The 12087-nt window shown below is 43.0% G+C and overlaps 1 protein-coding gene across 2 annotated transcripts in view; it reads left to right on the top strand.

The window, feature by feature from the left end:
- ZNF407 (zinc finger protein 407) overlaps window positions 1–12087 on the top strand; it is a 276349-nt gene that overhangs the window by 27182 nt on the left and 237080 nt on the right. For both annotated transcript variants that reach the window (XM_029052837.2, XM_029052839.2), the window contains exon 3: window positions 4084–4198. In XM_029052837.2, the coding sequence (XP_028908670.1) occupies window positions 4084–4198 (115 nt within the window). The remainder of the gene's footprint in view (window positions 1–4083; window positions 4199–12087) is intronic.

Here is a 12087-nt window from a genome sequence, read left to right as displayed (position 1 = left end):
GCGGAATGGTGATGCCGAGGCTGTTATTAATGGTTAACTGGAAGAGGACTTGCAGTTCCAATCCCTGTTTTCATATTTTGTGATTTACGGAATGTTTTTGGTAACCTCTTTGTCCCATCGTTAGCACAGCAAGAGCAGCGCCGAGGGGAACAAATGGGTTTTGGGCATCAAGAAGGGCAGGGCCGGGGCGGAGGAGATGGTGGACAGGGGAGGGAGCCGGAATTTTGCAACGTATTGACTGGCAGGTCCAGAAGGCACGATCCGTTTTGCTCACATTTGCATTAGCGTAAGGCAAATGGCTGGCGTAGGGCGAGTTGCTGGTCACTTTTGGTCTCGCACAGTCATCTGATTCGTACGTTCTTCGGAGCGAAATGTGAAAGACCCAGGCTTTTTTTTTTAAAAAAAAACAACAACAAAACAATGCCTACAAAGTCACTGAATCGGAGAAGGAAACAAACGAGGTCTTCTCCAAATACTTTAAAATCATTCAAAGAACATTTTACTGAGGAAGTGATAGGAGAGGTCATTCTAGACAGGAGAGAGCAAGCAAGCCCACTGCGGTGGGCTGACAGGTGAAAATGAGGAAGCAGACAAGAAATGCCCCCAGGAACCAAGCGAGGCTTTCGGCACCTGGAGAAGGGGGCCTTTGCGGTTGTCCGGTGGAATAATTCTCTTCTCATCGTGCCATTAAACGCGGTTCTACGCGTCCGATTCTCAGGCTGACATTTAGAAGTGGAGATTGGCTCTCTGAGGGAGGAGGTTCAATTTTCATGGCCTCATGGGAGGCCTCATTGGGAGACCACGGGCTTCGGGAAGTGACTTTGACCCCTCGAGGAATGGCGTTTCTCCTCAAGACAGGAAGCAAAGCTTCTCGATCTCTTGGCGGGCTGATCTGCTTTGAGTCGGAATGGTGGTTGTCGAGCCCTTACCGAGTACCGTGCGCTGGGCTAAGGGCTTGGAGAGAGCAATAAATGACTCTATTTATTGCCATTGTTCTTGTCTGTCCGTCTCCCCCGATTAGACCGTAAGCCCGTCAAACGACAGGGACTGTCTCTATCTGTTGCCGACTTGTTCATTCCAAGCGCTTTAGTACAGTGCTCTGCACATAGTAAGCGCTCAATAAATACTATTGAATCCTTGAATCCAGCAGAAGCCCAGGATAGGGTCTCTGCCCTCAAGGAGCTTTCACGCCTAGGTGCTGTTGCTTTAGCTTGGCCAAGGATCGAGGCCCAGGCTCCCTATCCCTAAAAGCCCTGGGTTATTTTTCGGACCGTCTGTGGCGTGAGCGTGAATATCGAACCTGCCTTTCATCCCAGGTCGTGATGCTTCTGGGCCTGTATTCTTTGAGGACTCCAAATGCATGCAGCAGTGCTGCCGCGAATGCATGCTTCAGAGGCCTTGCCATTGTGGCCGGCTGAAGTGTCAGCCTTGGGATCCCTAGGGTAAAAGATTCTGGGATATGCCCATGATCTCTTCTAAATTTGGAAGCGGCGGACCAGATAAAATGACTCACAGAGGCAACATTATATCCCAGAGAAAGCAAGAACATCAAAGTAGATTTGAATGTTCAGGAAATGCAAAATGTGATTGAGAGAGGTAAAGTAGGGAAAACTTTGCTTCACTTGGCATAGGCTGAAAATAGATTTTTTTTTTTCCCAGTTGTCCAATTTGTAAATCCAAAGTATTTGCGAAGGTCTGTATTAATGTAGGTATGGCAAGTTTCGGACAAGTTTGGTGCCCCAAAATAGAACCAAAGAAGCACCTTTGATTTTTTTTTTTTCTGCAGAGACAATCAAAATTAGTTGTAGCCTGCCAGAATTGGAATTTTCATGGTGCAGAAATGGAGATTTTGTTAGCCAGTTCCTTCAAACCCGAGAAGTAGAGCAAAAGGTCAGGTCTCATTTCTTTGTGGGTGAACCCCGCCCCCAGTTTGAAGTGTCCCCACGTCTTGTCTGCTAACTCCAGGAACCACCACGCCAACGCTGCCGGGCTGCAGCCCTCCCCACAGAACCCGTGTTGGCCAGCAGCAACAGTGGAGTCGTTGGAGGCACCGTGGGAAAGCAAGGAAGGTCCCGCTTACAATTTAATCCTTGTCATTCCCAAACCAAAGAGAACTCAAGTTTTGAATCAACTCGATATTTAAAATCCATTCAGCAAAACTGCAGTACAAATTCTGGCGGAGTTGATCTTTCCGTCTGAGGCTTTTAAGCATTTTTAATTACGCGATTACTCTTTCAGTTTAGAAGATAGAGCATCAGCGGCAGTTTTTTCTTTTTTTTTTCCCCTGCACTGGTAAATTTTACCCCTTCTCAAATGGACTTGATTTTTACTCTCCCTTTCTCAGATTGCTGGGTTGATTTGGAGCATCACCAAATTAATGGTGGATTTAGCTTTTTATCAGGATCATTTAAATCAACTATGATTTCACAATGTGATTGACAGGATGTGATTTCTGGAAGCTGCAGTCTCCACCTGCTTTTGACATTTAAACATATAAAGCTGACTAGATATAACCACTCAGGTGCTAAATATATTTTACATCGACTTCTAACTGTAGCAGGGGAAGTACTAAGAGAACCAGTTTCATTGTCATTGAACTGTGAAATATTCAACCTTGTCTGCCCGTGCCTGGTACTGTTGACTTTTTTATTTCTGTTCGAAGATTAAAATTAAATGCTTCATTTTTCGTCAGCTTTTGGGAATTAAATTGAAATTTAAGACTCTAAAATTTTTTACTGAGATCTTCAATTTCAACCAAGTATTCTTGGAGGATATTCTGTTTTCAAGGGCACAGCATAAAGGTTCATTGATCAAGTATGATATACTGTAACATTTTTCTTATCAGAGCCCTTTTATGTATATTAAAGATCACATATTTCATATTATGCCTAACTCTACTGGAAGAAGTACTTCACAAAACATACACTAAACATAATAGGAAGAATCCGAGAACATATTGTACTTATTTTTAGCTGGGATTCTAGGGTTTTGATTTATTGATTTAAGGGTTTAGTAGTTAGGCGAAGGGGAAGTGGTACACCAAATGTGCCTTAAAATCATGTTACTACGTAGGGATCTGGGAAGTGGCATCTGCCAAACTTAACCTTTTCCTTTTGAAATAATTTATTTCAAGCCAGGAATCATTCTTAGGCATTAAAGCGTATTTGATTTTCCCGTGTATGAAAAGGAGAGATTAATCCTTCTTTCTTATGAAATTATTTTTCAATCCTTTGGTCTGCCCAAGGCATTTTTTATTAAAATTTGTTCTTGAAATAAATAATAGCCAAAATGTCAATACTTCTGGTTTGCAGAATCATCATAAATTCTTGGCCATAAAGCAGTCATAAAGGCCTAATACTTTATCCACTGTATATTCATCCATTGCATGCCATTACAAAAGCAAGGTAATGAATCATATTCTGGGTAGGTGACAGGAAAAATCTGAAATGCCAGTGATAATGGGAAACACATTCAAAGCCAGAGGAATACAAAAAAATTAGCAGCTAGCAGCAGCTAGACATACCCATTTATTTGGAAATGAATAAGTACAGTGTTGAAGGCCTGTCTCTCACTGGACGTTTTACTTTAGGCACGCTGATGATCTTTTCTAGGCACGAGTGAACGTTTAATCTGAGAGAAAACATTTGGTGGGACTTCCATCTGCGAATGTTAATTCTATCGCTCTCCCCTGTACCCCTTCCTTCCTCCTCCTCCTCCTCCTGTCCCTCCACCCCACTGCCCCTCAGGAGACCACCCCTTTTAATTTCAAGCCTTACAGAAGTGATTATTGAAAGCTAAGAACTATTAGCATTTTCTGGAGCTTGAACTTCCGCAAACTCATAACTGTGGTATGTACCCTGTGTGAGCCCCTTGGGCTATATGTGCACACTTTAATGGGTCGTCTTTGGGTTACGGGAAGTTCTTCAACAGGTTAAATGTGCAGAAGGTTTTTTGAAGGTACGATTTTTTTTAGTCCAGAGGAATTTTGATACTTTAGACTGCGGGTGATGTAGTATTGTTTCTTTAATCATGGGTGATGTATTATTCTAATTCACCTCATATGTTATGCCAAATTTTACTTAGGATCAAAGCCGTTCAAGTGCAAGATATGCCACTTTGCAACAGCGCAGCTTGGCGATGCCAGAAACCATGTCAAGAGGCACCTTGGGATGAGGGAATACAAGTGTCACGTCTGTGGGTGAGTAGATTGACGCCGTTGTCACCGTGGCCAGCAGGAGTAGCGGGCAGGGATGTGCCTTGTCTCAGAATTCAAAACGGGGATGTGAGCAAGAGTGGCTAAAATTAGGCATGCACAGCCTCCTCCTTTCCATTGTTATGGTAAATTCCTTAAATACAGTTATGACAGTCTTCTCCCACTTCTAATCCTGAACTGAAGATGAGCAATTTTATGGGCTACAAGGTCAATTTGAACCTGTAATCTGTAAATTGACTAAATTATAGGATGTTCATTCACATTGCCAGGGAGAACGGTAAATTCCATTTAAAGACATAAAAATATATATAATATAGCCTTTAGAGTGTGTGTTTTCTTTTGCTATACAGTACTGTTTTAATTTTAGTACCATTGACAGATCTTTGGTTTCAGTTGGGGATTTTGATTACATGTAGGAGAGGCTTTTTTGAAACCGTGTAGTACATGTTTGTGTGTGTTCTTCCTTTACAACTTTTTGTTTTCCTTTCTTCCTTAACGCTTATTTCCTCTGAAGAGTCATTCGCCGTGTTTAATTGTCCTTCGAAGTGTTACAATTAATGGGAGGCATTGAGACGCCTTAATGCAAAACTAATTAATTTAGCAGAAATGTTTAAAAGGTTTTAAAATGTCACGACATATATGGTACACCGTAGGACACTCCGAGTTAGGTTTTAATACCTTATTCTGATTAAAATATATCTGAACGTTGTTCCGCTTGAGAAATGAACTAATATGCATCGTAGAGAGGCACAATGCTCAGACCCGCCGTAGAGGTGTGAAGGGAAGCCGTGCGGAAAATTTCCGGTCCAGCTAGATGGTGCAGGGCCCCCGTGAGGCATATCGCACGGTGTTGGGCTTTTTACTCGTTAGGGCGCCGAGCGATCGCTTAGTACAGCACTCGGTAGAGATCCCCTGCAGGAAAACGGACGTTTTTGCATTTCGAAGCACCAGTCCAATTCCAGCCAAAGATGCCGTTGAATGGCTTTCACCGTGGCAAACAGAGGCATTTTGTGAGTGGGTTTATTCCATGTCAAAGGGTCCCTTCATTTGGGAGACGTGATGATCACATGATGTGCCCCTAAAGCAATGAAGGTGAACTTTGTCCTAAAGCCCCCCAGAAATTGGTGGGACAATGGGTTTTGATGCTCTTGGTTTGAGCCGCAAGGTTGAAGTGCCATATAACTCTTTTACTCTCTCTCTGCCTAGAACAAATTTCTTCATTGTGCTGAGAGACCTGTGGGCCTGAGGAGGAGGGCCGGCAGCAGACAGTCTTAGCATGAGTGGAAATCGGTCTGGGAACTGAGGCTCAGCTGCATGCTGGGCCAAAGCGCTTCAGAAGGTGATTCCTGAGGGCAGTTCTGACTTAGAGAAGAGAGCTGGTGGGGATCTTTCCCCAAAAGGTAAAGACAGCAGTGCAGCCTTAGATTGTGAGATTTCCTTCAGCCTTCTCCCCACGGGACAGGGACTGTGCCTAATTCTCACCTGTATATTCTTCCCTATTGCCTGGTTCAGAGCTCTGCATAGAGTAAACACTTAATGAATACGATTTTTTCTGCATTTGACTGATGGAAGCCCAGGCCCATCCCAGTTTAGGACAGGGTTATCAAAGTACTAATCTCAGCAGAACACTGCTCAGGACAGTTTGTGCAGGTGAAGAGCCAAACTTATTTTCTGGTTTAACTTACTGTGTTCCATCTCCCGGTCACTTTGTTTTGGAAGCTGCAGTCCACGTACGCTTGAAAACAATTCCACCAGGAGAAAAGTCAGGAATATTAGTTGTGCTTCATTCCCTCGATAGAGCAATGACTCTCTGACAGTTATGCTTCTTTGTTCGGAAATGGATTTGAGAAAAACTCGGGGCTCTAACATTTAGGTCCCTGGCAGTTTAGTTGGTCAGAAGTTGAAATGTTCTTGATAGCTTTTTCTTCAATGTGCCATCCTTACTTTTAATGATTCTCAAACACACACACACACACACACACACAAAACCCGACAAAGCCCTGTATTAACAGGGATGGTGATACTGGTGACCTTTTTGCACTGGTATTAGCTGTCCTGAAGAATTACAGTGTGCCAAATAAGAATTGACCCATACAGTTGACCAGTGGAAAAATGTAATTCATATGGCACCCTTTAGCATGGAATAAGAAAAGGAAAGGATCGAGGGCTGTGCTGTATTTCTGCTATTTTAATTAAAAGAATAGGGCGGTGGGTAAGTTAAAAAAATAAAGCAGCAATATGAAAAAAAGACTAGGATTGACTATTGGATTTGTGGCACTTTGGAGCATTGGTACATTAACACTGCTGACAATGTCAATTCATTATCATTGATGGCTAAATAATCTCAGAAATGCTCAGTGGACCTATTAGTTCCTGCACATAAGCAGCTCATGCTGCATTTCTTCATTAGCTTTAATTGCTATAAATTTTACCTTTTTAAAAATCACGCTCTAAAAGGTGAAGTGATCTTTCAGGAACATTAACTCTGTAATTTTGTCACAAACAGAAGGTCCTGCACTCTGTTTTCGTTTCAGCAGGAGTTAACATTCTGTCCTCTGACTTTTAGAATCCAATGTGTGTCCACTAGAGTAGTTCGGTTGTGGGGAAAAGAGATTCTTCACCTACAGCTGGATTAGTTGGAGAGCAAAAATAATTGGGGCAAGTGCCTTTTAACAGAGAAATATGAGAGTCACTGAATTGTGATCGGTGATTATTTTGAAATATGTTTCACTTCGAAGCAGGGCCTGAAACTCTCCACATACCTTGCTCCTAAACTGACCTATTGCAACATTTCAGACAATCGGAAGTTATTCCGTGTATTCCACATCTCATAATTCAGCTAGATCAGATAGGAGATGGCTGTGTATTTTGGGGTGCGTTATTACACTCTAGTTCAGTTTTTCAACCACTCGTGAATATTTACACAAACCTTGAAGCTGATGGTTGCCTTTTATGCTTGGTGCCCGCTGCTCATTTTTCTATTGGCATTATACAGTGTTGATGCTCGTTTGCCCTTTGTTCGTGTTCCCCTCCAACTCCCTGGGGAATTTAAATGAAGGGAACCAAACCGTGCATCAGATTTCTAATTTTCAGTGTTTAATGGTTAACCAGAACTTCAAGTTTAGGATTTCAGTTGCATTTGCCCAGCTTCATGCAAGGAAATGACTTATCAAGTTCATGATCCAGGTACCATAGCACACGTAAGATTTTCAGCAAAGTTTATTCGAAAATTGGGCTTCTAAATGACATCTAGTTCCTTCCTTTGAGGGCTTAGGATTTCAGAGAGATTCTCTGAATACATAAAGGGTTTTCACACCGAGAGTGATTGTTCCATTTCCTTTTTCTCCCCCCTACCCCACTTTGCAGAAGGCAGGTGTGAAGTAGACCCTCCTCTCAGATGTGTGTTTTGGTAAAACCCTCAGGCCCATTTGTTTAAACAGCCAACTATGGGTTTGATTGATTTGAAACCCGAAGTGTTGCTAAACTTTCTCCTCTTCCCTTCTTTTTCCCTCTCATTTTTTTCTGTGTGTGTGTGTGTTGCACGTAACACGTATTTATTTCTTCTGTTCACCAACCCAAGCCCTCTTGCTCTTGGCTCACGTTTCCCTTGTTTCTTCTACTCCTGCTTTCACTCCCACACCTTCACCCTTTCTCCTCATGCTGCCTTGCTCCCTTCTGCCATTTCTGGACAACCAGACCGCTCTCCACCTCTGGCTAACCTGCTCTCTCCTTATCCGGCCAGCTTCATCCCCGGGCTTGTCTTGGTCTTACGATAACATGCCAGGGGTCTTCCCCTGCCTGAAGCTTCTGGACTCCAGTGAGTTATGTGCCATTCCCTAGGAAATGGTGGAATTCAAGCTCTGTCAGATGGAGAGCAGCTCTGCCAGCAAGCCATTAGAATGAAGCTTATCCCATCTCATCTAGCAGAAGGGCAGGTTGGAGGCTGCGGGCGAGCTGTGGCCAGAATGGAGAGCATTAGATACGCTCCGATTCGTCGAGTCAAAGACGTGTGCAGAAAACTGGTACCTCTCCCGGTGATCGGTGAGCACAGAAAAGCTGACTTCCTTTTAACCGATTCAGATTCGCTGTTCTCCTTGAGAAGCAGCGTGGCCTAGTGGAAGGAGATTGAGCCAAGGAGTCGGAGGACGTGGGTTGTAATCCCAGCTCCTCCACTTGCCTACTGTGTGTGACCTGGGACAAGTCACTTAACCTCTCTGTGCCTCAGTTTCCTCATCTGTGAAATGGGGATTAAATATCTGTTCTCCTTCCTACTTAGATAGTGAGCCCCTCGTATCCCATCAGCCTATACTGGATCTACCCTAGTGCTTATGGAACAGGTCTGTGAATCAGTCAGTGGTCAATCAGTGAGACTGAGTGAGTGCTTACTATGTGCACAGCCCTGTCCTAAACACTTGGGAGAGTACAATGCAACAGAATTAGCAGACACATTCCCTGCCCATCACGAGCTTACGATCCGGAGGGGGAGACAGACATTAATATGACTAAATAAGTAATTTATAATATATAATTTAAAGATAAGGGCTGTGGAGTTGGGGGTGGGATGAATATCAAGCGTCCAAAGGTTACATACAGATCCAAGTGCAACTCTGTAACTCTTCTAAAAAAATAAAAATAAATGTTGGTATTTGTTAAGCGCTTACTATGTGCAGAGCACTGTTCTAAGCGCTGGGGTAAACACAGGGGAATCAGGTAGTCCCACGTGGGGCTCACAGTCTTAATCCCCATTTTACAGATGAGGGAACTGAGGCACAGAGAAGTTAAGTGACTTGCCTACAGTCACACAGCTGACAAGTGGCAGAGCTGGGATTTGAACTCATGAGCCCTGACTCCAAAGCCCATGCTCTTTCCACTGTGCCACGCTGTTCTAAGCACTTAGTACAGTGTTTGTGACACATGGTAAGCACTTAACAAATGCTACAACAACAATAATAATAATAATAATTTTGTCACATTTATTCACTTACCTCCCGAGAAGAAGCCTGATGGGGAGTATTTCCAGGCGCTCTGCTTGCTTCCCGTGGTCCTCGGGCTCTGTGTGTTGCCTCCTCCCCCACACCCCTTCAGCCCTATGCAAGGGAGGTTGATTTCCAAACATTCATTCAATCGTATTTATTGAGCGCTTACTATATGCAGAGCACTGTACTGAGCGCTTGGAACAGGTTACCTGTGGAAGCCGAGAGGGCGGGCCGAGGGCCCCAGTGCTCTCATCCGCTAGCCTTTTATTCAGCAGGGCCTTAAGGAACCCTAAATAGAAAGTTACAACTGTGGCAAAACTATTTTTGTGTGGCAATACCTAGTTTTTGTGCCTTAGAAGGGATCTCTGTGTAGATGATTATAATGTCACTTTCTGACCTTTGCAGCTTGAATAATTGTAAATCATTGCTTCATAACGTGTCAGAGAATGTCTGTACTAGGCAATTAAATGGCAGAATATAATAGACCAAATTATTGCCTGTCATGTTTTCAACAACACAGTTAGTATTTGAGTTACACTTAATCATTACGTGCATTAGCAGCTTCATTGGAATCCAGCTTCAGGCTGAGCACGAAATACATTACATTATTTAAACCTCTAATGGTAGAAGTCATTTATTTGTGTTGAAGTGTACAACATGCAGAGTTTCATAAAGCAAGGAACACTTGAGAGCTTAATTTATCCAAATCAAAGTCTAAATGCAGATAAACACAAGTGGCAAAAATTAGTAATTTTTATAGGCTGGAAATATTTAAAAATACATGGTTGTGGGTAATTGTAGGCAGCAGGAATAAATTAAAATCACTATTTTTAGTGTGCTCAGAGAACTAAGGCTGCAAATACCTAAATCATTAAAATCACCATGGAACTACATTTTTAGCTGAACAATTAATTACGGACATCATATCTGCAGATGTATCCAAATAAAATCAATGTTTGCTTCAGCTGGTTGTTATGGTTAAAGAGTTATGGATATAAAAAGTTTGTTTTAACCTGCAGAATGAATTAAGCCTGTAACAATATATAAGCTACCACATCTTTCAGGGTTGACAAACAGATTAAACTAATATAAAAATACTTCCTCATTATATATATGAAATGAGATAAATATTTCATATGTGTGCTATCTTAATGCTTTTGATTTAATTATATATTTTGCCTTTGAGTTTAGAAATGTCGACGTTGCCATAGAGTTGTTCCTATTTTTTTATCGACAACTAGTTGAGACCAGTGAAGCATAATGTGATTTTTGTGCTTTCTTTTGTCTCTTTAGGCTTTTCATTTTCCTTCCCGGTCTTCTCTTTCTCTTGTCTATTCCTCTTCTCCTCCCCCTCTCCATTTTTCACCTCCTCCTTCTTCTTTTTCTTCCTCTCCTCCCTTTCCTCCTCTTTTCTCATGTTTTTCCACTTTTCACTCCTTCCCACTCTCTTTGGATCTCCCCACTCCTTCCTAGGCCTTTTAATTTCCGGTGTTACTCTGTCGACGTCTTTATGTGTGACGTTCCCTAGGTGCATCCCTTCTCTGTGGGTGCGCGCCTGCGTGTGCGCTTGCGATTGTGTCCGTCCATTTGTTTGACCGTCCTGTGTTTATGGGTAGATATGTCTGTGGGTGTGTTTAGGGATTTGCCTGCCCTCGGGCATGGGTTCATATATATTTCTGTTTCCTTGAAAACACTTCTTCACACAGCATGTGGTGAGCACCCAAAGGAATCGGTTACTAAAGGAAGTTATTCAGGTACAAAATGTCAGCAGGTTCCAAAGTGGTAGTAATAGTAACTGAGTGCGATGCACTGAACTAAGCACTGGGGAAAGTGCAACAGAAAGAGTGACATATTCCCCGACCACAAAAACCTTGCAATCTGTTGAGAGAGACAAACAAACAAAAAATTGCCGAAGACCTTTACAAGGAATAAATAATTGAATATGCAGGTGAAGAATAGATATAAATAAATACACAAGAGCTGTCTGGCTGGTGAGTTGATCCGATCCAGTTTGAGTGTTGGGGATTAGGCAGAGAGGGCTTGTTGGAGGAGGTGGGATTTCAGGAGGGCTTTGAACATGGGGAAAGCTGTGCTTTACTGGATCTGGTTGGGGTGGGAGTTTCACACTGGGAGAACAGTGTGATCAAGTGTCAGAGGGAGACGGTGCGAGAAAGTCCAGTTACGTTAGCTTGTGGGGAATGAAGAGTGCCAACCAGAGAGTAGCCAGGGAAGAGAGTGGAGTTGGTGGAGAGTTTTGAAGCCATTTTGAGCAGATTTTGCTTTATGTAGAAGGAAATGGAAAGCCGTTGTTGGTATTTGAGACATGAAGTGTTTAGTGATACTTTAAGAAGGTGATTTGTGCAGCAGCGTGCAGTATAGTTTTGTGAGGGGAAGGGCTGGAGCAGGGAGACGAGCGAGGAGGCTGATAACATAAGCTAACTGTGATTTGACCGGAACTTGTACTCTGGTAGTTATTTGGGTGCACCCGAGAGATGTGTAGGACGAAATGGAAGAATTCGGCAGTAATTTGAACGAGAAGGTTGGAAAGGGGTTTGGAAAGATGAAATGAATGGTCCATTTTGAGTTATTACAAGGGATGTCAGGGATGGAGAGGGAGGAGAGTTTGGGGTGTCAGATGGTCCATTTCTAACCACACGAGTGGGGCATCCAGGAGGGAATCCGACGTATAATTCCTCCAGGCATCCTCGTCTTCCTGGCAGAGTGGGCCATTGGTCTCATCCAGTAATAGCATTTCTTCTGGCCTTTAGTGTGTCCGTGTGTGTGTCTCTGTAATACTAATACTGATGGCATTTATTAAGTGTCTACTTTGTGCCAGTGCATGTGCCTCCCTGAGTGATTCTGTGTGTGTGTGTGTGTGTGTGTGTTTGGGGTTTTTTG

Source organism: Ornithorhynchus anatinus, chromosome X2, assembly GCF_004115215.2.
Source record: "Ornithorhynchus anatinus isolate Pmale09 chromosome X2, mOrnAna1.pri.v4, whole genome shotgun sequence".
NCBI classification, from domain to species: domain Eukaryota; kingdom Metazoa; phylum Chordata; class Mammalia; order Monotremata; family Ornithorhynchidae; genus Ornithorhynchus; species Ornithorhynchus anatinus.
This window is presented reverse-complemented; position numbering and strand designations above follow the sequence as displayed.